General features: G+C 37.5%; 3 protein-coding genes across 3 annotated transcripts; 1 reads left to right on the top strand and 2 right to left on the bottom strand.

The window, feature by feature from the left end:
- Positions 1–841: 841 nt before the first annotated feature.
- On the bottom strand, positions 842–8,272 carry LOC147869762 (transcriptional corepressor LEUNIG-like). Its single transcript, XM_087332856.1, has 19 exons — positions 7,947–8,272; positions 7,759–7,856; positions 7,259–7,368; positions 6,844–7,140; positions 6,343–6,428; positions 6,149–6,236; positions 5,952–6,063; positions 5,769–5,818; positions 5,330–5,629; positions 4,863–5,044; positions 4,328–4,400; positions 3,854–4,099; positions 3,615–3,759; positions 3,415–3,524; positions 3,180–3,329; positions 2,932–3,087; positions 2,706–2,822; positions 2,100–2,306; positions 842–1,317 (listed from the first exon to the last, which is right to left on the bottom strand). The coding sequence occupies exons 1-19, from the start codon at positions 7,976–7,978 to the stop codon at positions 1,174–1,176; spliced, it is 2,703 nt and encodes a 900-aa protein (XP_087188982.1). The 5' UTR covers positions 7,979–8,272; the 3' UTR covers positions 842–1,173.
- Positions 8,273–11,209: 2,937 nt separating this feature from the next.
- On the top strand, positions 11,210–13,730 carry LOC147869763 (7-deoxyloganetin glucosyltransferase-like). Its single transcript, XM_087332861.1, has 2 exons — positions 11,210–11,830; positions 12,512–13,730. Exons 1-2 carry the CDS (start codon positions 11,290–11,292, stop codon positions 13,432–13,434), a joined length of 1,464 nt encoding a protein of 487 aa, XP_087188987.1. The 5' UTR covers positions 11,210–11,289; the 3' UTR covers positions 13,435–13,730.
- A 1,368-nt stretch (positions 13,731–15,098) lies between these two features.
- Positions 15,099–19,826, bottom strand: CYP38 (cyclophilin 38). Its single transcript, XM_087332874.1, has 7 exons — positions 19,510–19,826; positions 18,216–18,527; positions 17,740–17,939; positions 17,332–17,567; positions 15,905–16,047; positions 15,739–15,810; positions 15,099–15,509 (listed from the first exon to the last, which is right to left on the bottom strand). The coding sequence occupies exons 1-7, from the start codon at positions 19,708–19,710 to the stop codon at positions 15,285–15,287; spliced, it is 1,389 nt and encodes a 462-aa protein (XP_087189000.1). The 5' UTR covers positions 19,711–19,826; the 3' UTR covers positions 15,099–15,284.
- Between the last annotated feature and the right edge of the window lie 3,417 nt (positions 19,827–23,243).

The following is a 23,243-nucleotide window of genomic DNA, read 5'->3' on the forward strand; positions in this document are numbered from 1 at the left end:
ACATACCATATACAAAAACATGAGGTAAAAACTTGAAATATAATGGTTCGCTGTTTTTATTATTAAAAGATTCAGCTTCACTTTTTACTTGAGAACCAACTTAAAACAGCTCGGTTCATGTTAGCAATAGACATCTAATTAGTAACAATCATGAAATGATTGGTTTAATTTATTTACATGAAGTCATATATTGATGAACTGTCAAATAATTAATTGGCTTTATAGCAAGTCATTCATGAAAGTTACAATATCATAGACCATTTCAGACATGCAATCAATCAAGCACTTTAAATTCAAACCTGTGCCATCAGAGCTATAAAAATCAAGTTACTAATTTATTATTGTTGATTTTATCTCAAACAGATCGGTCTCAATGTTTCTGGGCCTAGCCAACTTGTTTTTGTGAGGTCAGCCACATGACAGTGAATACACTCTCAGGGCTTGTACACATGTAAGTTGTAACATCACCTTATAAATAGACAAAGTGCCTGAACTCCTCAGCATGGAGCATCAAAGAAGATAATTCATGTGATACCAATAATAAATAGTCTCTCAAATACACGAGATATGTTGCCACATCCTACCTTTCCAACCCTTTATTGTTGGAAACTAAAGGGGAATGACTATGTTGGATTGTACAAGAATAACAATGGCAATTTGTTGATAAAATAAAACACTATGTCACTAGAGAGATTTCATGAACAAGATGCAATCTCAATTAATACTCAAAACAGAGCAGCTGATGGAATAGTGTCATGGGTTTCTGCAATCGTAACTTGTTGGAGATGTTGTGGCATTCTCAGACACGTGTACAGAAGATTATAAATAAAATTACACAATATTGTCAAAACATCTTTTGATCATGTAAATAACCTTATACATTAGGAAGCATCAGCTCCTCAACTCTCCATTAATGTAACACTGTCCAAGCTCCACATTAGAAGCTGTCCAATGGTGTTAACACATACAATAGATCTATCATCCACGTGAGGCAACTATTATATTTACATTCCAAAAAAGAATTGAAGCAACATAAAATTTCAAATTCCCCTGTTTTCTCAATCAAGCCATCCCTCAAGTAATAGCACATCACTTTTGATGTACTGCTTTCTTTTTAACAACTCATCATCAAAACTCTCAACTATAATAGGAGCTTTTGCAATACGCCAAAAACTACTTCCAGAGTTTCACAATCTTGTCATGGCTCGCAGAAGCAACTATTCCTGTAACAGATGACTGCGCAAGAGCTGCAATCAGACCATCATGAGCTGGTATTGTCATGCTTGTCTTCTCTTGCATACACCAAAGCTCAAGTGACTACAAAAAGAAAACAATCTCTCTCTCTCTCTCTCTGTACAACATGAAGAACTTAAAATGGGAAAGGATGTGATTAATGCAGACTTCAGCAACATATATATGCCAAGATATGCTCAGTCAGCACAGCAAATGCATGTAGACCCATGCCTAGCTGTCATTATAGACTTCCAGGAAGTGAGGGCCTGCAATCTCTACTTGTGAGAAAAGCTACTAGGATGATTGCTCCCTCATGCCGTATATTTGTATTTGCATTCACAAGCAGGACATTTTATTGTTTGAATTTTAGCACTCTAAGTTATTATCTCTTTGTGTGTGTGGCATCATTCATATGTCACCTCGACCTCTGCCTCAAATATCGTTTTGTCTTTAGAAGGCAGCAATTTTCATTCGAGTGAGCAGAGGTTACTTTATTGATCAGTTCCAAACACTATATTCATTCCCTAAGCTAAATTGTCGTGGAGATAGAGTAACAACATTCTGCTCGTACCCTACATTGTATTCATACTCGTTTCCTCTTTTCACAAGGATGAGATCAGTTTTCAGATGTAGTCTCTAGTTGGGCACACAAGAAATTTAGGCCTGTTAGAGGTATTACTAAGTGTTTCTTTCATACATTTCTATTTGCAGGCTATAAAAACTTGCTAAAATACAGTTAGAAATCTCAATCTGAAATTCTACAGTTCAATTTATGTAATATGGAGGTGGAGGTTTTGTGAGCATCAAATTCATCTTAACATACAACTCTTTACCACAAATTACAAGTCTAAGAAAACAAAAATTACCTGATAACAACCGATGACAAGGATCTCTGGATAAGTTGGATGAAATACGCAAGAGTGGAACTTGTTTCCATTACAGTTAAGTTCATGCAAGCACTCTCCATCTGAACCAGTCCTGAGAGACCACACACGGACTGAATCTTCACTCACAGAAGCAACATAATCACCAGTAGTATCCCAGCATAATGAATGAACTGACTTCGTATGTCTCTGTAAAAAAATAAGAATGCAAGTAACAGGATCTGCCAAAAGTCAGGAAATGAGACTCTATCTGTTTGACCAAGAGTAAGCCAATTCCAATACTGTAAGTCCAAATAGCATCACTCCAAGTTCATGACATTGCGAATGCAATAAGAAAGCTACAGCCAAACCAATAAAAAATGGCTTTAAGTTGTACCTTTCATTTCTTATATTCTGGAAACCATAGTTTCCAGCTTTTCAAAGTGAAGCACAAAATGATTTAATCAAGATTGTGAAATGTTTCATAATTTTTTCAGATGTTTGGGTGTTAGCCTCAAACATTTCTCTCGCTCCAACATTCAATAGGCCTAACATAATCAGCTGCAACTATGATATACGTTTGTATGTCATCGAATTCCTTAAACTTACCTGCAAAGAGTGCACGCAAGTTTCTGTCTCAACGTCATATATTCCAACAACATTCTCAGTGGCAGCAGCCAGATATTGTCCTGTTCTAGGCTGAAATCTAACCTGACTCATCCCACCCTGAAAAAAGCCAAGGAAATTTGAAAACGCACACATTCAGAGTGGGATACTCTTTGAGCATTGAAACAAACAAGATTGACAGTGGAATTTGATAGGTTGACAAACTAACGTGGAAAGTCCTTGTACATACGCCCTGGCTCACACTCCAAAAGCGTATTTCATTTTCTGCATCGCATGAGCATAGGATATCTTCATCATTAGGGTAAAAATCGAGTGACATCACTGTCCCTCGATGTCCTGAGAAGTTCCGCAATGAATAATTTGGCTGCCAAACATAGCCCATAACGTCATTAGTGGATCATCATTTCAACCATGAGATATGCATAATTCAAAGTTCCAAGAAGGTTATGAACTAACATTGTCTGCTTCCCAAATTCTCACAGTTTTATCAAAAGATGAAGTTGCGAGACGTGTAGAACTTGGGCTAAACCGGACATCGGTAATTAAGAAATTATGCTCTTCCAATGTACTGTGCAATTTAAATGTATCCATATTCCACAGAACTGCCTGTAAAAAAATGCATTCACATATTCAAGCACCTACCAATTTTCGACCAGTTATCAAAAAGCTCAAACTCCATAAATAGCCTTGCCTTCTTGTCATGACCAGCACTCGCAAGTAGCTTTCCATCAAATGAGAAGTGGCAAGAGACCACTTTACCGTCACTTGCTGGAAGGCAACTAACCTCAGTGAAAGAGAACCCTGTTTCAACATGTGAGCATCACATCAGGCAAAAAAACAATATCCATAATACATGGATGAAAGGAACTCGATAAGAGAGAAAAATGACACCTTTGCCAATGTCCTTACTCTGCCCTATAGGGCTCTTCTTACTGCAGCTGAACAGTGGTTCTCTTTGATCTGCCTCTTCATGAGATAGAAAAGATTCTACGTTGTCATCTAATGAGCCATCATCAGCAAATTGATCCATCTCCAGCTGCAGCACAGAAGAACCTTTACTTCGTTAAGGCGCTTACTGAAGATATAACTTTCTAGAATTAGAAGTAAAATAATTTATCATGACTACATACCAATTGATTAGATGAACTACCCAAAGGTCTAGGGCCATCAGACCCATACAGTTTTGGTGGTTTCAATAAACCTGCATTTTGTTGCAGTGCGATAGACATAGACATCACATCAACTGCAGTATGGGTAGAAGGGGTAGCAGGTGCTGAATTTGGTGCAGCAGTATTTGCAGTTCCTGTACTGTTTGTAGGACCAGATGAAGATGCTAGCTGCTTCCGTTTCCTCCCATTCTGTCCTTTTGAAATGGTCTAGTTCACAAAACAGCAGTTTGACACACAAACATGATCAGAAATCTCATGACAAGTATATAGCACCACTAAATTCATCAAATATTTTCTAGCTTTCACGAGATCAATATTATTATGTGAATTGAAATAAGCTAAAATCAGAATAGAGTTGCAATTTTTGTTAGAGTTCAAATATGGTTAGTTCATTAGAGTGACTTTCAAATCACAGATATTCACGTCATATTACACCTGCTCACTGGTCCTGAAGCCATTGGCAAGGTTGCAATCTACAGCACTGCCAACTCCCAGCTGTTCTGGAGGTGCGGCAGAAAGGGATTGATGAGATTGTTGTGTCTGCGGAGAGGAATGCATTTGACTACCACTGAACTGCAGTTGCTGTTGCTGCTGTTGCTGTTGCTGCTGTTGCTGCTGCTGCTGCTGCTGCTGCTGCTGATGATGATGATGATGCTGCTGCTGCTGTTGCTGTTGCTGTTGCTGTTGCTGTTGCTGTTGCTGTTGCTGTTGCTGTTGCTGTTGCTGTTGCTGTTGCTGTTGCTGTTGCTGTTGCTGTTGCTGTTGCTGTTGCTGTTGCTGTTGCTGTTGCTGTTGCTGTTGCTGTTGCTGTTGCTGTTGCTGTTGCTGTTGCTGTTGCTGTTGCTGTTGCTGTTGCTGTTGCTGTTGCTGTTGCTGTTGCTGTTGCTGTTGCTGTTGCTGTTGCTGTTGCTGTTGCTGTTGCTGTTGCTGTTGCTGTTGCTGTTGCTGTTGCTGTTGCTGTTGCTGTTGCTGTTGCTGTTGCTGTTGCTGTTGCTGTTGCTGTTGCTGTTGCTGTTGCTGTTGCTGTTGCTGTTGCTGTTGCTGTTGCTGTTGCTGTTGCTGTTGCTGTTGCTGTTGCTGTTGCTGTTGCTGTTGCTGTTGCTGTTGCTGTTGCTGTTGCTGTTGCTGTTGATACAGCTGAGCTATCTTTACCTGATAACAGAAATAGTCTTAAATTCTTCTATATCGTATGCTATCAATTGCACATCAGCTGTAAATCAAAACACATGTAAAAGACAATCTACAACAAAACAACACAAAAATCTGAAACAAGAGAATAAGAGACAGAATGAACAAACTATAAAAAGAGAAAGTGTGAGACTTGAGGTATCCCCTTGGGAAATGTGGCTACTCGATACATGTACATGTAGTAAGATCTTACTGGGTTTGTTTACTAGCTAGAATTCAATCATACTAAAAAGATAAAAGTTCATGAACCTTTATGAGTAGCTCTTCATTATTGCGAGCTTGCCTCGGAGAACCCATGCCTTGCATAACATCCCCGATACTGTTAGGTTGACGATCCTTATGAGCAATGCCATTTCTGTTCAAAAGCATTTTTAGCCTTCTAGATTCCATATCACTGAGTGGAGCACTAGTAGATAGATTTCCCTGTGCCTGCTGTGCTTGTATTAGAAGTTGCTGTTGCTGAGAACTCAACATCTGAATTGGATGGCATTGCTGAGGTGATTGAATGGACTTAGGTTGCCCCAAATTTGAGCGAAATTGATCAAGACCCTACATTTTTCATCACAAGGCATATATATGTGTGTTACTCTCGACAATATAACTATCCTTTAACAATTCATAATATTCTGAAAAACAAACAATGATTTATAGATACAAGCCATGTTAATCATAGATATGATGGACTTACCATCAAAGGCCAGCCTTTAACAGGAACAGGATTGGCATTCTGGTTCAACCCTGGACAATAAAGCTACGTATTTAGAATAATAAGGACCAACCCTGAAAACCAACCTAAAATTATTCATTATACAATACAGTAGACCTAAGCAACCAAAGATGTATGGTATCAAACCAAAAACCAAGAGGGGACCTGGACTTAACAGGCTTGGTTTTGAATGTCCAACACCAAGCATGCTAAAGAGCGCCGGATCTGTTGCAGATGGCGTTTGATTAAGAATTCCAGCTATATCATTCTTGTTGTCCTGAAAAAATTTCTATCGATCCAATCAGAATCATAAACCATAACTATTTGCTCAATTCAATCAAAAGTGTAACAGAAATACTTGCATGACACAATCCAGACAGAGACTGATTTCGAACTTGTAGTTGCTGAAGTGTGTTGTTCATATCATTAGTGCCATTATGCAATATATGCCTGCAAATCTGAGGCATTCATCAAAATCACGGAAATTCCACAACTGAAACAGTAACAGTTTCAGGCCCCTAAGTCTCAGGAGTAATTGAGTTTGGGATCATCTCACCCAGAAGGCCAACTAGTTGTGGTTTCTGTCTTCGAAAATGAAGATTGGCTTGGATCACCCAATTGATTTGCACCATCTCCATACCTCTGAAAACAATATGGAGATCCAATAAAGGATTTTTATAAAAACCATTATTCTAGGTATGCAAAAAAACTGTCCTAAGAGAAAATCTGGGAAAAAAACTGCAAAAAAACAATATGGGAAGAGAGGAGCGAAAATGAAAAAATGAAAAAATCATCAAAATCATTGGATAAATCATTTAAGTTATCCCGTGGAAAGGAGGAAAGAAAGAAAAAGGACAAATCAGAGAGTGATAGAAATCACGGCATGAGAAAAGAGGATAGAAAGAAGGAACAAATCCATAAATGATAAAAATCATTACATGGGAAAGGAGAGGAGTAGAATTGACTTAATGGTTACAAATATCAAAAGAAAAAGAATGTAGAGACTCTTATTCTTCACTAATTACACTGCCTGGTAATTCAATGAGACCATATTAACCTTAGTTGTGGTGTCATCCAGCCCATCCCTCTTTTGTGGATGCTTCAAGCATTCCTCATAAATCTTTGTTGCCAGAGCATTCGCTGTAGTTTGCTGCCTTATGATGTTATCAGGCCCAACACCATTGGAAGATCCATTGATTGCAAGGTGGGAGTCATCCCTTCCTGGGGATTGTTGCTGCTGTCTGAGAGGCTGAAGATGTTGCTGTTGTTGTGGCTGCTGCTGCTGTTGTTGCTGTTGCTGTTGCTGCAATTGATGTTGATGTTGCAGTTGTTCTCGAGCTTTCAGTTGTTGATTCTGATGTTTGAATTAAAGGAGATAAGATAAACAAGGTCTTGTTTCGCCTAATCATTCAGGAAAACAGATAATAGAAAAGGGGACCTAAATAAAAATATATTATGAGTTCATTGATCACCTCTATATAGGAAGCTGCAACCTCAGAGTGCTTTTCATTTGTTCGGGCAATAAAGATGTCCCAGAATACAGACCACCATTCAAAGAGGAAACCACCAGGGGCATCTATAGCTGTGATAAGGTTGCGATGATATTTAGATGCATTTAACCTGCCTATTGATGATAAACAGAGTAGCAGGATGTGTCTAAACTTAACTTTTTCTTGGTACCAAGATGCAGCTAGCCCTTTTTTTTGCAACTATGAAAAGAGTACGAATATGCACTTATCCTAACTTTTGCTCGTGTGCATAAAGTGCCAAGATACATCTAACACTAACAGGCATTAAGTATCAAGCTGTATTGAAACTCTAACCTTTTCAAACAAACAAAAGAGCACCGAGATTTAGATAACCCTGACTTTTGACTAATAGCCCTAGTATTTTCTGATGTGCAAAGAGTATTTACGTGCATCTAACCATCCCCATGCCAAAGTTAACTGTGAGATGGAGAGAAGAAGCTTACCAACTGGGTCCAACAAGACTTTGCCTTCGGCTTGAAATGCTTTTGCAGATGTATGAAGGTTCCTCTTGACCAGATAATCGTAGATATAGACATCTAACCTGATAATCATATTTATATAGACATCTAACCTGATTTTTTTTCAAAGCATCAAATTACACAGAATTCAATATTAAAGAGAAAAAACTCACATTTTGTCTGCTTCCCAGTTAGTTTGAGCCATTTTTATCGCACTAAAAACGCTAATGCAGTGAAATAGAAAAATGCTCGACTAATAAAGAGCTTGATGATGACTTCAGAGTTCTAAATAATCCATCTTTGGAAGGACGCATACAAAACAGAAAGTGTCTTCTTCCTGCCGGCTCTAGAAAGGAAAATTATAAATTCTAAACTGCCATAGTCACTCAGCACTGGCAGTGGATGGACAGAAACAGAGCATCTGTACTTTTCGGGGATGACTTCCTCTTCGTTAGTTAAGGGAATGTTTTTTTCATTAATCATTCACTCTTTTCTTTGTTTCTTGCTTTTTGCTTTTTGCTTTTTTCTTTTCATTGCCAAAAATTCAAACGCTGTTCGGTTGGACAAAGCTATATGTACATATATACATATATACTTCAAGAGAAACTATACCCTTGGATAAGGCTAGATTTCATGTTTAAATGCGGTGTATCTCAATCGGAAATATATGTGTTGTTGTCGCATTGTATGGAGAAACTATACTCTTGGATAAGGCTAGATTCATGTCAAAATCCTCGCATGGAAATCCGAGCTCTATGTGGCACGATATCAGTGGTCCTAAATCCAAACAATGTCGAGACAACTAGCTTTTGGTTTCAATGCTCCGATAGAAATCCACGTTGATGTGATGCGTTGCTCAAGGTTTAGACAAATTCTTCTTTGTCTATTTATAATAGAACCCTTTTGTGTGTGCACGTATCTACAGTTGTCGCTCGTTGTTCACACTTGCATAAAGGTAACAATAAAATTACCATGTGGATTCCAAATTAAGGCTCATCATCATCCCCCTAGGTAATTTCATCACACACGATGGAGAGAAGATGGAGAAGGAGAGGGGAATTAGCTATATTGTCATCATTTTCTAGGGTACGCGGGACATTTTACAACCATCAAAAGAAACAATGAATCTCTCGAACCATGTTGATCATTTGCATAAGTTTTGTTGCAACATGTTTACCATCAAGCACTCATAAACCTTGCATTAATCACTTGTACTTGTATTGTGTGAATAGTTGTGGCATAACAAAGCAACTCGGTGGAGAAACTTGTCCTATCAAAGTTTTACATATATAAGCCTATGTCGGATAACCATAAAAAATATACACATATTGGTTTGTTAGATATTGGCAAGTGACTTTGTGGCATTTTTGGAATATCTCCTAAATTCACCACTCTTGACTGGTGAAGAGTCTCGTTCAATTATTTCAAAAATCCAACACTTTCTTTGGTCAACATGCAGTAGCACAATCATGTGACCATGGCCTATATATTTTTTACAAACCATTCCAATATAGGCAATTCATCTGCATAGTAAGTACCTTTGAATAATTTCTACATACTTATATTGATAAAAAACTTTGCACTAATTTACACATGAAATGCATGAGCTTGGATATATGAAATGCACGAGGCTGGTAGGCTATCAATATATGAAAGCCTCATTGTTGTCAATTTATTTTTGGAAAGAGCTTGAATGAGACAAAATGAGCTCAAACTTGAATTTTAGTATATCCCACCATAAACCTTTCCACGCTTTACCCATTTAACATCATCGAACAATCCAAATTCTATGATTTTGAGTTTCGTGTCTCACTTTCACCAATGTTTTTTTAAACACATATAATAATAAGAACCTCTAGGGTTCCAACTTGGGAAGCACCCTACTTATTTTTGTAATTAGTGTTCTCGATAGGGTTCCTTTTGAGACTTGAAACTTGTGCATGTATCCCATCACGTAATACACGACGCAGAAACACAATAGTTATGTCATCTAATTTGGATTTGTCATGACATGAATTTCAAATGTCAGACAAATACCAAATTTAATGAAGGGATTATGATGTATGATGAGCATTGTCAATACAAATGCCATTTACATTCCATTGATAGTCACAACATGCACTCTCAGTTGTAACTTTCATTGGTAAATTTCTTGAACATTGAGAAATCACTTATCAGTTTTACACACACCATGTGACCACGATTCACTCTTGTTTTCAATGATCAATTTGATGTTTGAGGATGAGAATGACATCCATATATATATGTACACACGTGGACATTAGCCTCCATTGTTTATGTGGTCATTATTCATAATTTGAATATGGTCATGTTGGCCTCCACATTTACTTGCCCATTTTGGGTAGTCCAAGCATGCACAATATCTCCATATCCAAATAAGCATATATATAAGTTAGGCTAGCATTGAGATGCTTAAAAATGGACTTTGGATGTTAATATCTTCATGTCAAGGTAACCACCTTGCATGGTTAATGATTTTCACTAGAAATAGGCGTGGAACCCATCAAACTAGAGGCCCTTATGAGAGTATGCAAGCATTGGTGAAAGTATCAAATATGAACCAACCTAACAAGAATCCCATTATAGTAGCAATGGTGTTATGCTTATGAGGATGGTTGTAATGTGTATATCTAGTCTCTAATTGTATTAATTTGTATGCAAACATTTGTGAGAAAGATCCAATGGTGAAACTTGGATATGCTTTTTATGGCTTCAATTTTCAGAATCATTTCCGGGTTCTAAATTTAATCACAATCATCTTTTGCCAAATCGTCAACACGTAATGGTGGTCCATGCTCTCGTGAATTGGACTCAACTAAGGTGTTCACATGTCATATAATGGTTAGGCACAACTTTGTGTCCGCAAAATGTGTTTTGGGGAGGAGAATCTGTTTGTGGACCAAACAACAAATTTGAGCACCACACAATCCATGGGCATCCATGTTAATGCATGACAATTGGCAAAATGTCTGGTTTGTGGAGTCTTGAACTCAAAACCATTTGAAAAAGTAACTACTGAAAATGAAACCACAAAATTGTTTGAGTGATTTCCAAGCTCAGATCAATTGGTTCAAAAGATTTAAAAACCATCAAAATGCAAATTTGTGGTTTGTCGGTTCAACGATTTGGTGCAAATCCCTATCCTTCAAAACCGTGGTTGGGTGTTAACATTTGTACAGTTCTTCAACGAAAGAGTTTTCCAACGAAATGTCGTCCTACATGTATAAACCGATGATAGAAGGAGAAAAGATTGGAGCTCAAATGTTATGACTTATATTATGATGATACTATGCTATAGCCCTTAACTGATATGTAATATATTTCAAAAATATCCAAATCCTAAACCATTGAGTCGTTCAAACCGCAAACCGTTAATTCGTAAAGCCAATAAGGTATCCAAACCGAACACCTCTCTTTTGGGAAAGAAATCCAACCACCACCACTGGTCTCACTCAGGAAACAGAAGCTCAGTCACTGGCGCAGGTTTTTGTGGCGATGGCAGAAATCGCCCACAAGCCCCACGTCCTCCTATTTCCCTTCCCTACTGTTGGCCATATCAACCCTATGAGCCTCCTGGCCGCCCACCTGGCCGCTTCAGGAGATGTAGACGTAACCCTCATCCACACCACAAGAACCTTGTCCCTCTTGCAGCAGCAACAGAAGAAGGCCGGCATCATCGAAGGAAGCCTCTCCAATGGCATCAACATAGAGGTCATCGAAGATCTATTAGATGCTGTAGAAGATAAGGGTGTGCCGCTCAGCCCATCTGTAGTGCTGTTCATTGATTCCATCCCTCACTTGACGCTGAAACTAGAAGAGCTATTGCATAGGCTTACAACATCTACCGTAGAAAAAGATAGAAGGTATCTTCCTCCTTGTTGTATCATCTCTGATAGCTTCCTGCCTTGGACTCAAGATGTAGCCAACAAGTTCAACATACCTAGGATCGAGTTCTGGAGCTCTTCTGTGACGGTTTATGCTATGGGTTTCCACATCCCTCAACTGCTTATGAAGGGTTACCTTCCTGTCAAACCAGGTGCTTCTTAATTCAACCATTTCATCGAATAATACACTTTCCAAGTAGTCTTAAAGTTATGCTTCTGTTGATATCATACACATGACATGTCAAGCTATCATTTTGTATGGCAATAACCTTGCCCAAATGGACACATAGAGGATGCACATACATAGTTCTCGATCAAATGGTGCCATGGTATTTTTATCTTTCCACAAGCCCAAATGGCCACATAGTTTATCTTTCCAGGAGCCTAAATGTTCACATAGAGTTGTACTTTCGCCCAATTGGCACATGCTTTTATTCTTTCAGGGAGCCCAATTGTTCACATAATGATGAACGTGTGCATGCTTCCTGTCAAATAGGCACATGGTTTCTCTTTTCTGGAGAGCTTACCTACATTTTGTGTGTTGTTATCAAGGATATCTATCTATCATCCAAGATATGATTACTTCTCTTTTCTAGAAGTTTTACCGGAAACCCTTGTATGTATACATTTTTGCTTTGAACGGGGACCATTGATTGCCAATGGCCATTTTGCCAAGCAAATCGAGGGCTTTTTGATGATCATGGTTAACATCAAAGAGTGTTCAATCTGTCAGTTGCTACAGGTAGGTTCTAGTTGTTGTGAAGAAAAATTTGGGATGTGAATGGGTTTTCTAGAAAAGAACTTTTTTATTATTATCTTGCTTGCGTTTCCAGGTGTGGATCAGGAAACACATATTGATTTCATTCCAGGCCTTGGCTCTTGGAGAATCAACGATTTCTTTTATGACTTGACAGTCTATCCCACATCATCATCTATCTTCAAATTCCTTCAAGAAGCCTATACAAGATGCAAAGAGGCACAACGAGTAATTGTGCATACTGTATATGATTGGGAAAAAGATATAGTGCATGCTTTACGAGATGAGGGGATACCCATCGACCCCATGGGTCCTTTATTTTTGAAAGGTCACAAGAGGGCAAGTCTACTTTCTGAGGATGATGGTTGCCTCGAATGGCTCGACAAACAAATGAACTCATCAGTTATCTATGCATCCTTTGGGAGCAATGTCAAGATTTCGCTAGAAGAAGTCCATGAGCTGGCCCTTGGTCTTGAGGATAGTCAACAACCATTCTTACTTGTGATTCGGCCTGATTTGGTATCGGGTAACAGAATTTCGGATGCCTTGCCAACGGATTTTCTTTCGAGGACTAAAGAGCGGGGTAGAGTAAGCACATGGGTCCCCCAACTCGATGTTCTATCACATGATGCAATCGGAGGATTCCTTTCTCATTGTGGATGGAACTCCACACTGGAGTCCATCTGGAATGGGAAACCGTTGATTGGGTGCCCTCGAGAGTCTGAGCAGAACACAAACTTGAAGTGTCTAGTGGACTGGAATGTGGCTATTCCAGTGGATGTTGGCAAAAACAAGGTGGATCTTAAGAAGGACTTAGTTACAAAAGCCATCCATAAATTGATGTACACACCAGAGGGACAAAGAGTGAGGAAAAAGATGCTGGAGTTCAAAGAAGTAGCTAGGTGTGCAATGGAGAGTGGGCACTCGAGGTCTAGCTTGAACAAGCTCGTCCAAGATATCAAGGAAATGAGTCTAGGCAGAAAACCTGGCTTTTTATAAGTCAAACTCTCATCATTGTTGGGGCATGCTTGGTTTAGAGTGGCTGGAAATCACAATGAAAAGAGAATCAGTGTTGATGGGATGAGTTCTCCGTGGAAAGGCGATCTCTATTGAATAAGACCAATAAGTTCTCAATTATATTGCTATAGTTTGAATTGTAAAGTCCCTGAGCTCGTATCTCATACATGGGAGAGTAACTGTAATCAATGATCAAGGCTGATGGGGGTCCCAAGGAGCAACTCCAAACTGTCTTTAGGGGATAATGAAGATAATTTAAGTATAATGCAAGTGTCCCATTATATTAACGTGCTAGAGTAAAATATGAAGCCACTTTTGATTGGTGGCTAAGCTGTTGAGATCTGAGACTTACTTTGGGTTTAATTCTCTATTAAAATATTTTTTTTTCAACTTGGAATATATTTTTAGGTTTCAATTTTAAAGTATAATGCAAGTGCTGCCTTATATTAACATGCTAAAGTAACAGGCGTGTAGACTTTTGATTGGGTGCTAAGCTGTTGAGACCTGAGACCTACACTGTGTTCGATTCTCCATTAAATTATTTTTGTTTTCAACATAGAATATATTTTTGCACCAATTCAAATACTTGTCAAGTACAACTATATTATTTTCATAAAAAGGAAAGTTTACATAGAGTGTTTTGGATTATGAATAGGATGTTAATTAAAATGAAGAAATGAGATTTGTTATGAAAAGATATGAAGGGTATTTACTAGTGATGTAAATTTGCACTATGTCCGATGTGTTATTGGAAACAGAAGAATGAGAGTTGAATGTTTTTAGTAAAAGAAACAGTCCCTAACTGATGAGTATGGCTGCCCTCTCAAATGTGACAGCGCTGAGGGTAGTGGTATTTAACGTGTTGATTCTGTTTATGAGACAATAAGCAATGATTGGTAAGTCATTTTCGAATGCCCAAATGTGTCAACAATACCCATGTTGTCTTTTCTTTGTAGATTTGCTCAAACCCCTTTCTTCAATTTCGTGTTCTTATTTAAGGACTACCCTTCATGAGAAAAAGATAATAATGATGAAATCATGCATGATGAAGCATAATGATAAAACACACAGTGAAGCTGAAACAATTAAGAATAGTAGCTCACTGTCAAGCACATTAATAGCTAAACATTCTCTGATCAACCACACAATTTATTACATCTATTAAACATAACCTTCAGAATGAATGGGTTATCAAATATTTCCATGTCTACGCATCATATTTTATGTCCTTGAAAAAAATCATGTTTTTAGGCGAAAAACGGGAAAACAGCCATTACTGCAAAACTTTGATTGCATACATTTGGAATTAAATGAGAATATACATTCTTGGTAGTATACATGTATATCATTTGTTGAATTGGAGTTCAATTTCACAAATGTAATACTATATATCTGTTTCTTGTAAACCAATGCAGATCTTGTTTATCTAATATTTGATCAAATATTATTACTTTAATTGGAGATGGCCTTTACCTTCAAAACTAGCATTATATTAGTGTAGATTATGAATCACTCAACTTTTTGTAATGAGATAGCCCATTACACCAAGCAAAATCCTAAAGAAACTTGGCAAGTGTAACCCTAGGAACGGGTCAAATTTGTGAGCAATTAGCATATGAAGGTTCTCTTAATATTAGAGCTTTTGCCTTTACTGGTATACATTGATTGCATCATGAACTCAACTCAATTATCCGCATAAAAATCATACAAAACTCAACCAAGAATGGGCCCAAATAAATGAATAAAGTTAAGTGGCATCATTAGATGCCATCATGCAAGGATAGAACATTATGTTTTCTCACCATGCAAGCATATAACTTAAAACATGAATTTCAAGAAATTTTGTAGCTTGGGTTGACCAGGTTTTCTAGTCCAGATACAACTTTTATGGTCTCTATTACATCCCCTACCTTGAGATCTGCAAGGAGCTCCTCATTCTCAGTAACATAACCAAACACCGCATATCTTCCATCAAGGATATTTGCATTGCTAGGAGTAAGTTCACTCTCCTTCAACAACCAGAATATTTGGCTAGATGCAGAGTTATCTTCAAATTCCTGATTAACAAAACAGAACAAATTAAGATACTATTCCACATACTCATAGCTCTCTGTAAAGGCCATTGAGACCGACACCCCTGTGCACCCAAAGGTTTTGTTGTCAGGAAATCATAGAAACTATTTTCTAAAACTCAGATATAAAAACTGACATTTCTAAAAATTAGATACATAGCTTGGTCAAAACGTGTGATATAATTGGTGAATTCCTTTTTTTCCAATTACTTACATCTCTTGCCATTGCAAGTGTTCCAAATGCATTGAAGGGAAGCCTTGTCGAGGCTTTATATCGACCCAGTTCCTGTAAAACTCAATGAGAATGATTCTATCAACAATTTAAGCAATAAGTGAGACAAAAAAATAACCTTAAAGATCACAGGATATGCCATCATCACCTCCAAAGTGGCCTCATATGTGGGTTGCTTATCTCCGATAACCATTATTTCCAGTGGTATAGTCCTAACTTTGTCAGTGCTTGGATCAACAAATCCTTCAGCAGGCCCATCTGGGTCACCTGTCTGGACTACAAAACCATCCGCTGCAAGCATAATGACAGGATCTCTCTCTCTCCCCCCCCTCGTTACTTTACCAGACATACAAGATTGACATGGATGTACTTCTGGTTTCACAGGTTACTTTGGCCTTGCGAAAATATTAATATAACATTTCCTTTGTCCTTCTGTACCTTAAATATACCATATAAAACACCTTGACTGCACTAGACTAAACCTAGCACGATGAGGTTGTAGAAATATTATCAGTCCACAGCTCACTGACAAAATAAAGTTGAACAAAAACTAGCGCTGTGGCTAATTGAAATCTGCACAGAAACTGTGACAAACTAACTAAATGAAAGATGCCAACTTATGCATCTGTGAGAAATCACAATTAACAAGAGGTGTTGGGTAGGTTCAAATAACTACCAGATCGTGTCTAAATACAGTGGGATAACAAAAGTTTTTTTGATTATATTGTGGAATGCCCATGTAAGGATTTCTCTCTGTCTCTCTCTCTAGGATCATGGGTTTATGTGGTGGCAATCCTATGCAAGGGTCTCACTCACTTACTCTCTCCCTAGGATCTTAGATGCTTTGACTGACTCCGTTGTGGTATGTCCATGGGAGGATTTCTGTGTGTGTGTGTGTGTCTCTCTCTCCAGTATCATGGACTTATGAGGCGGCAATCCTATTCGAGGCTCTCCCTCCCTCACTCTCTCTCTCTCTCTAGGATCATAGATTCTTTGATAGTCTGACTATGTTGTGGCATGTCCACGTGAGGATTCATCCATAACAATCAAATTTGATGGAGTAGCATTTAGCATAATGAAATCCTTTGCCAACAAAACAAGAAGTCCAACCTACGAGCATGAACTCACTCAGGAAGTGACAATGAAGTGAAGGAAAACTATTCTCTTGAGAGTCCCATAAAGTTTTTGGAGCTCCATCACATGGAAGAAATTGCTTTAGTGTAGTGGTTGTAGAAAAATCCACATGAAGTTTATGTAGCAAATCCAATTGCACAGTAGAATACAGGTACAAGGAATCATATTTCAAACTTTGTCTACCACTAAGCAGTTTCTGGCAAATGAGAGCATTTTTTCCTATTAATGACATGCACCTTTCCATAATAAAAAAGCAAAGGTGTTGAAATTTAGCAGAGAGAACCTATGCATGTTCAGGATGAAATGCAAATATGAAATGATGGTCAAAGCAGCATGTTACGAAAGAATGCCTTAGTCATCATTCTTTTTCTCTTGATGGGGGGATGGAGTTAAATTCCCCATATGATATAAACTAAAAACATTTAACGTGAAATCACTAACCTCTTTGAATTTCCATGCCATCATAAAAATGCCTTTCTACTAGATCTACGAAATTCCCTGCAGTTATTGGAGCATTGTAACCATCCAAAACCATCTGAAAGATCACATCCTTCAAGTTGGGATTATCTTTCACTCGGACTTTCATCTCAACTCTTGCTCTTCCCTTCAATATGGGCTTGCTGGCATACTCTTCAGGCACCTCAAATGGAAACTTCTCAACCATGGCCTCCTCTAAACTGCAGAAATGCAATTCCCCAGGAACATTTCAGCTGCAGAGAATAATGGAAAAAATATCCCCAAATGAGAGAGACCCAAGAGCCAACAGAACTAAGAAAAGTTACTAGAAAATGCATATGACTTCATGAGACATGAATTGAATTAAACACTGTGATGTGTAAGAGTCCTCACTCGCCCACAATGTACAATAACTGCTTTTGCTTTGGTGCAATCTCATCCCTTTTCTTATCCTCCACAATCTTTTCAAACTCTTGGAGTCCAACACTAAGTTTTTCCAACAACTCCTGTCCAGTTTCTTTCTTTGAGTCACTAAAGCTGGCCAAAATTGCAGACTTGTTTTGATTAAGTGCCCTTGCAGCTTGCCGAACATTCTAGAAAACAAACCAAAGACCCCTTAAGCATCTTATATTTCACATCGTTCAGTGCATATATACCATGAACAAGCAAAACAAATTAATTGATATACCACTTCCTGAGTATTTTGTATTTGTATGCTTCAGCACATATTACCTTCCCCAAGAATTCTTATATTTGAAACTCTTTCCTAAGTCTTCTTGCCTTCGTGTACAATCATATATTTGAGAATATACATATGTAATCACATCCATCAGTACAAATATACACGGAAAATAAACTAATTCACAAACCCTTCCAACAGGATCAAATGCCTTTGCTCCTGACAGCTTCAGGTTATCGGTGATATCTTCAAGAGATTTTTGTAGCTCCTTCACAGGCTTATTGTCTATAGGCAATGCATATCTCAACAAAGCATTTGGATCTTTGATAGGTGGGCCAGAGATGAGTACAGAGAGATCTGAAAGTACAGGATTAATCACAGATGCATGTGCTGGAGACAAGAACGATGGTGATAACTCAATGGAGCCAACTGTCAAGGATGCCAAGAGACAAACAGCACACTTTTGCATCACTTTGGTAAGATAGCCCTGTTTCTCCTTTTCCTATAATAGAGAAGAGAATATTTAAGAGATGGATATAACACCAAAACCTTCATTCTTTAAACAAACTATATTACTTGTAAATTGAGGTTCAGAAAGCAGAAGAAAGAAGATAGAGTAACATGTATATCCTCATTCCTTGAACAAACCCACATTTCACAATGAGCGAAATAAACAGACATTAGACATTGAACAAATTCATTGCCATATATGAACCTTGTAAATTAAAATTAGACTAGAATGCAAAAGAAAAGAGATGAATAAGATTAAAACTCTCATTCCTGGAACAAATTCATATAAGATACGAACTTGGTAAACAGAAGTTAGACTAGAATGCAGAACAAAAGAAATGGAGATGTAAATCCTCATTCCTTGAACAAACCCACATTTCATAGTGAACCATATAAACAGACATTAGATGAACACAGAGGAAAATAGACGGAGATACCTTCAAAGCCCTCAGCTCTTGAACAAATTCATTACCATATATGAACCTTGTAAATTGAGATTAGACTAGAATGCAGAAGAAAAGAGATGAATAAGATTAAAACTCTCATTCCTGGAACAAATTCATAGAAGATACGAATTTGGTAAACAGAAGTTAGATTAGAATGCAGAACAAAAGAGATAGATATGTTTTATAGAGAAGTAAATATAATGGAAAACAAAACATCAAAATACCCATTTTTTGAACAAATCCGTATCACATGTAAATATTATAAACGCAGATTAGACTTTAAACAGACTCTAAATTTCGTAACAAGTCTCACATTTTGTCAGAAGGTAATGAGCTAACATCAGATATGAACGTTATAACTTATAACCACAGAATAGACATTAAAGAGCTCAGACATTTCTAAAATTCTCAGAATATTCTAGCAATCATCATATAAAGCTTGCATACAATAGATAGGAACCAACAAGAGATTAGATCTTAATATAGACGACGGATTTTGTAAGCAGATATCGGAGTTTGAGAGCATACATGGTTATCCGAAGATGCAGAAACAAGGAGAGACGAGTTTTTTCTAGCTCCACTGGTTCTTCTACAGGAAATGACAAGATCTTTCCATTGGATGGATGAAGAAAAGCTTGAACTGAGCATGCTACTGTAAGCTCCGGATTCAATGTGGCGATTCGCTAGAGACGACGAAGAAGCAGACTGAAGCACTGTTGCAGGAACCATAGCCGGAAACCCTAATTTAGTCTTCCGTCAGTGGATAAAAAAAAACAGCCTACAAAAACCAGACTCCGCAGAGAAGAAGATCAAAAGCATTACATTTTGCTTGGAGTGGCTTTGTGTGGATAAGATTTCAAATGAACCAAAGGTCAGATTTTCTCCCTTTATTTATTTACAACATATAATAATATATACATAATAATAATATATAACGTATAATATGCATAATTATAATTATATATAATTATCCATACATGTACATATTACAATCATGTATAATTATGCATACATATAGTTATAACTTATAATCATATATATATATATATATATAGCTTGAGATATGTATGTCTTTGGCTCGATCCAGCCTTCAGATGTTAGCAATGAAATGCAGAACACTAACAACAACAAAAATTGCTTGCCTTGTCGAGCACACGATTCATGCAAATCATTCAAGAGTTGATATACTACCCCCTACTTATGTTAATGACCCGAAAAGAGATATCAATAGTTATTGACCGATAGGCACATGCGCGATTGAAACAAAGAATATCAATAAAGGGAAATTTGCAATGCTATCAATCACACTTATATAAACCCTCATGTTTGGGATACTGCGTGGGAAATTATAGGACATCCAAAATCCACATCTCCATGCCATGGAAATCAAGAACGACAATCAATCTCACCCGCACTACTACCCGTGATTTTTTAATCGAGGGTTCTAACTTGAGAATGGAGCACCTTCCTTGATCTGGAGATCAAGAGTAATGAGGAACATGTTATGGAATGTTATGGTATTCGACAATGCACCATCAATTAGTGCATGCACCAACCTCACATAGCTTTCTCCAAGTCTGGAAACACCAATTCATGTCCCTTAGGCACACATGCACACACACACACACACACACTTTTTAGTGCAATGCATAAATGAACTTAAGGAAAATGCATAACGTATATCTCACCATCAAACTTCAAAGGAGACTCCATTGTAGTGCTCTTCTTATGTTTGATATATAAACTTTGTTTGTATACTAAACATGTTAAAATAATGGCATTAACATAATCATCTCTTTATTCTTTCCGACGAACCTCTATGTGTGTGTGTGTGTGTGTGTGTGTTAAACAATGATGCTCACTCTAACCAATTCTATTTGGTATATGCATTATGAATGACAATGGTTGTCATGTTTGTGAAGGAAGAAGGTGTTGAAGAATTTATCATTGGGCATTGTAGTCATCATGGTTTTGTTGTATGTGGATGATATAGTTCTTTTCACAAATATTTTAGGAAATGTAAGAAGTTTGCATGCATTGCATGCTAAATTAAGTGTCAACAACTCTAAAACTATGAAATAACATCACCAATATATCCTAATATGGGAGAAATGTGGAGGCTCACACTTGACACATTATACTAGATATGTTGCAACTAACTACCAAACCATTGCTTCCATGCAACTTAGCTCCCACACACTATGATGTGAGATAGGGTTTTGGAGCACAAATGATGATAGTAATTGACTATGCACATTTTGCCTAAAACAAGTTTGGGAGTTTGAGTAACACACTTTGATACAATGCTTTGCCTTTGATCACATTTGACTATGCTTTCCTTACGTTTTCGACCAAACCCAATCCTTGCATGAATTTCTCTCGTAGTCAGATTGTGCACTCTCAATTGCCACACTCATTAGTGAAATTCTTGAACATAGGGTTGTTACTCACTTTCACATGTATTATGTGAAAATGTAACATTTTTGGTTTCATAAGTAATCTTGGACCTCTGAAGAGGATAATACAATCGATCTATCTCCCAGTTAAAGCATACAATTATAGTACTTGTATGTAAACCCCAGTATTACAGCTTATTTGCCTTCTCTAGCTACATAGCCATTCGAAAACTTGAATACGCACTTGAGGAAATGATCCCCACATGCTCCAACATCTGAAAAATCCACATGAGAGTGACTTTCAACTTCTTAATGTAGGCTTTCACCTCATGTCTACCATCAAACATGAAGCGTTACACGTGTTCCAATTGTGCTACAACCCACCATGTCATAAAAATTGGAAAAAGATATCCAACTCATAATTTGAACCATTTTGAACAAATTGAGAAAAAACCCATTGTTGAGACCTCAAATAACAACAAGATAACACTTCTCAAATCTCTGATAAGTGCTTCCAAATAACATGAGTTATAGGGCATTTGATGAAGCTATGTGTATTGTCTTCCAATGGAATGGTGCAAACGAAGCATGTGACCCTACTCCTCGTCTCCTTAAGGCTAAACCTAATGGGAGCCTACCAATTATGACTCTCCATATAAATACCTTTGTATGAAATGGCAAATGGTAATGCCAACCACGTTGCAATATTGGTCGTCGCTTTGCATTTGACTTATATACATTCAACACCTTTTATGCTTTAGATGATAGCCACACAACATGACGATACAATATATTTGTTGCAACTTGTAACAAGCACATACCATCCTTGAACCGTGCCAGTCCACCCAAGGAGTACCATTTGCTTTCATTGGCAAAGATCCATGCAACAATGTTATATCTTGTAATTTATTGCAAATAAATTCGTAAATTGGGGGATAGCTACATAACCATAATTCCAACTGTCTTTGACCTTCAATATCAACTACCTCCCCCAATTGAAATAGACAATTGAATTGAGATCTCAACTTCTCTTTTCCATGCCAATGCAAGAACCGAGAAAAAACAGGCAATTCATTTTGTAATGAATTCCAAAGCTCTCGATTATTTGATGGTACCCACTCAAGAAAATATAAGGCATGTCGCCAAAATCTAACCAATTGTTGAACACATACATAATGTTGAATCTTTAGAGGAATGCATCCATTGAGCAATGGCCACCACGATGCTTGAACCTTAGTTTTTCCATGCACCAATCCTACATGCATCAATGCAATTTTTTAAGAAACTTCATAGGATACTTTGTTTTGGAGCATGGCAATGGTATGGTGTAGAGGTGGGAACTTGAAGTAAAAGAGAATGACCAAACATCTGCATTGATTCCCAATGACTCAACTTCAGCCAACAAAGTTAGTTCTGTTGCAAGGCTCAACTTGGTTTCTTAAGTTTTTGGTTGTGTTTTTTTTTTTGTTATCTTATCATTCGAGCTTTGAATTGGAAACTACTAAATTGTATGTAATTGGCATTTTGATATTTAGAAAAAGTATATAGTTTGGAAGTGTTTGCTAGTTACAACTTTTACACATAAACAATCACCCCGTTCAAAAGTAATATGGTGAGTGTATATCATCATATCTACTTGTCTATTTAGCAAAGTGGGTGATTCTTGAAGTGGCACCTTTGTGATTTGCTAGAGGCCACCTTGTTTTGCCTATTACAAATAAGATGAGCACACAAAATTGGAGTTAAGTTTCAGGAAAGGTAAGAATATAGTAACTTGTGAAACATGCACTTTTAAATAGGACATACAACAAGGATAACTCTTTTGTTCACTATAAACATACTGAAGTCATGCAAGGGAAAATGTGT

Source organism: Azolla caroliniana, unplaced genomic scaffold (genome assembly GCF_043228905.1).
Source record: "Azolla caroliniana isolate FFs.n. ecotype wild unplaced genomic scaffold, voAzoCaro1.0.p SCAF_1, whole genome shotgun sequence".
NCBI lineage: Eukaryota > Viridiplantae > Streptophyta > Polypodiopsida > Salviniales > Salviniaceae > Azolla > Azolla caroliniana.

Bases quoted from the DNA above. Each gene is read 5' to 3' on its own strand.
- LOC147869762 (XM_087332856.1), bottom strand. From the start codon at position 7,978: ATGGCTCAAACTAACTGGGAAGCAGACAAAAT. The intron at 5,045-5,329 runs GTTCATGAACTT...TTCTGTTATCAG, and splicing joins ATGAAGAGCTACTCATAAAG to GTAAAGATAGCTCAGCTGTA. The intron at 2,307-2,705 runs GTAAGTTTAAGG...ATTTTTTTACAG, and splicing joins CTTGCGTGCACTCTTTGCAG to AGACATACGAAGTCAGTTCA.
- LOC147869763 (XM_087332861.1), top strand. From the start codon at position 11,290: ATGGCAGAAATCGCCCACAAGCCCCACGTCCTCCTATTTCCCTTCCCT. The intron at 11,831-12,511 runs GTGCTTCTTAAT...TTGCGTTTCCAG, and splicing joins TTACCTTCCTGTCAAACCAG to GTGTGGATCAGGAAACACAT.
- CYP38 (XM_087332874.1), bottom strand. From the start codon at position 19,710: ATGGTTCCTGCAACAGTGCTTCAGTCTGCTTCTTCGTCGTCTCTAGCG. The intron at 17,568-17,739 runs GTGAGGACTCTT...GCATTTCTGCAG, and splicing joins TTATTGTACATTGTGGGCGA to TTTAGAGGAGGCCATGGTTG. The intron at 15,510-15,738 runs GTAAGTAATTGG...TTTGTTAATCAG, and splicing joins CACTTGCAATGGCAAGAGAT to GAATTTGAAGATAACTCTGC.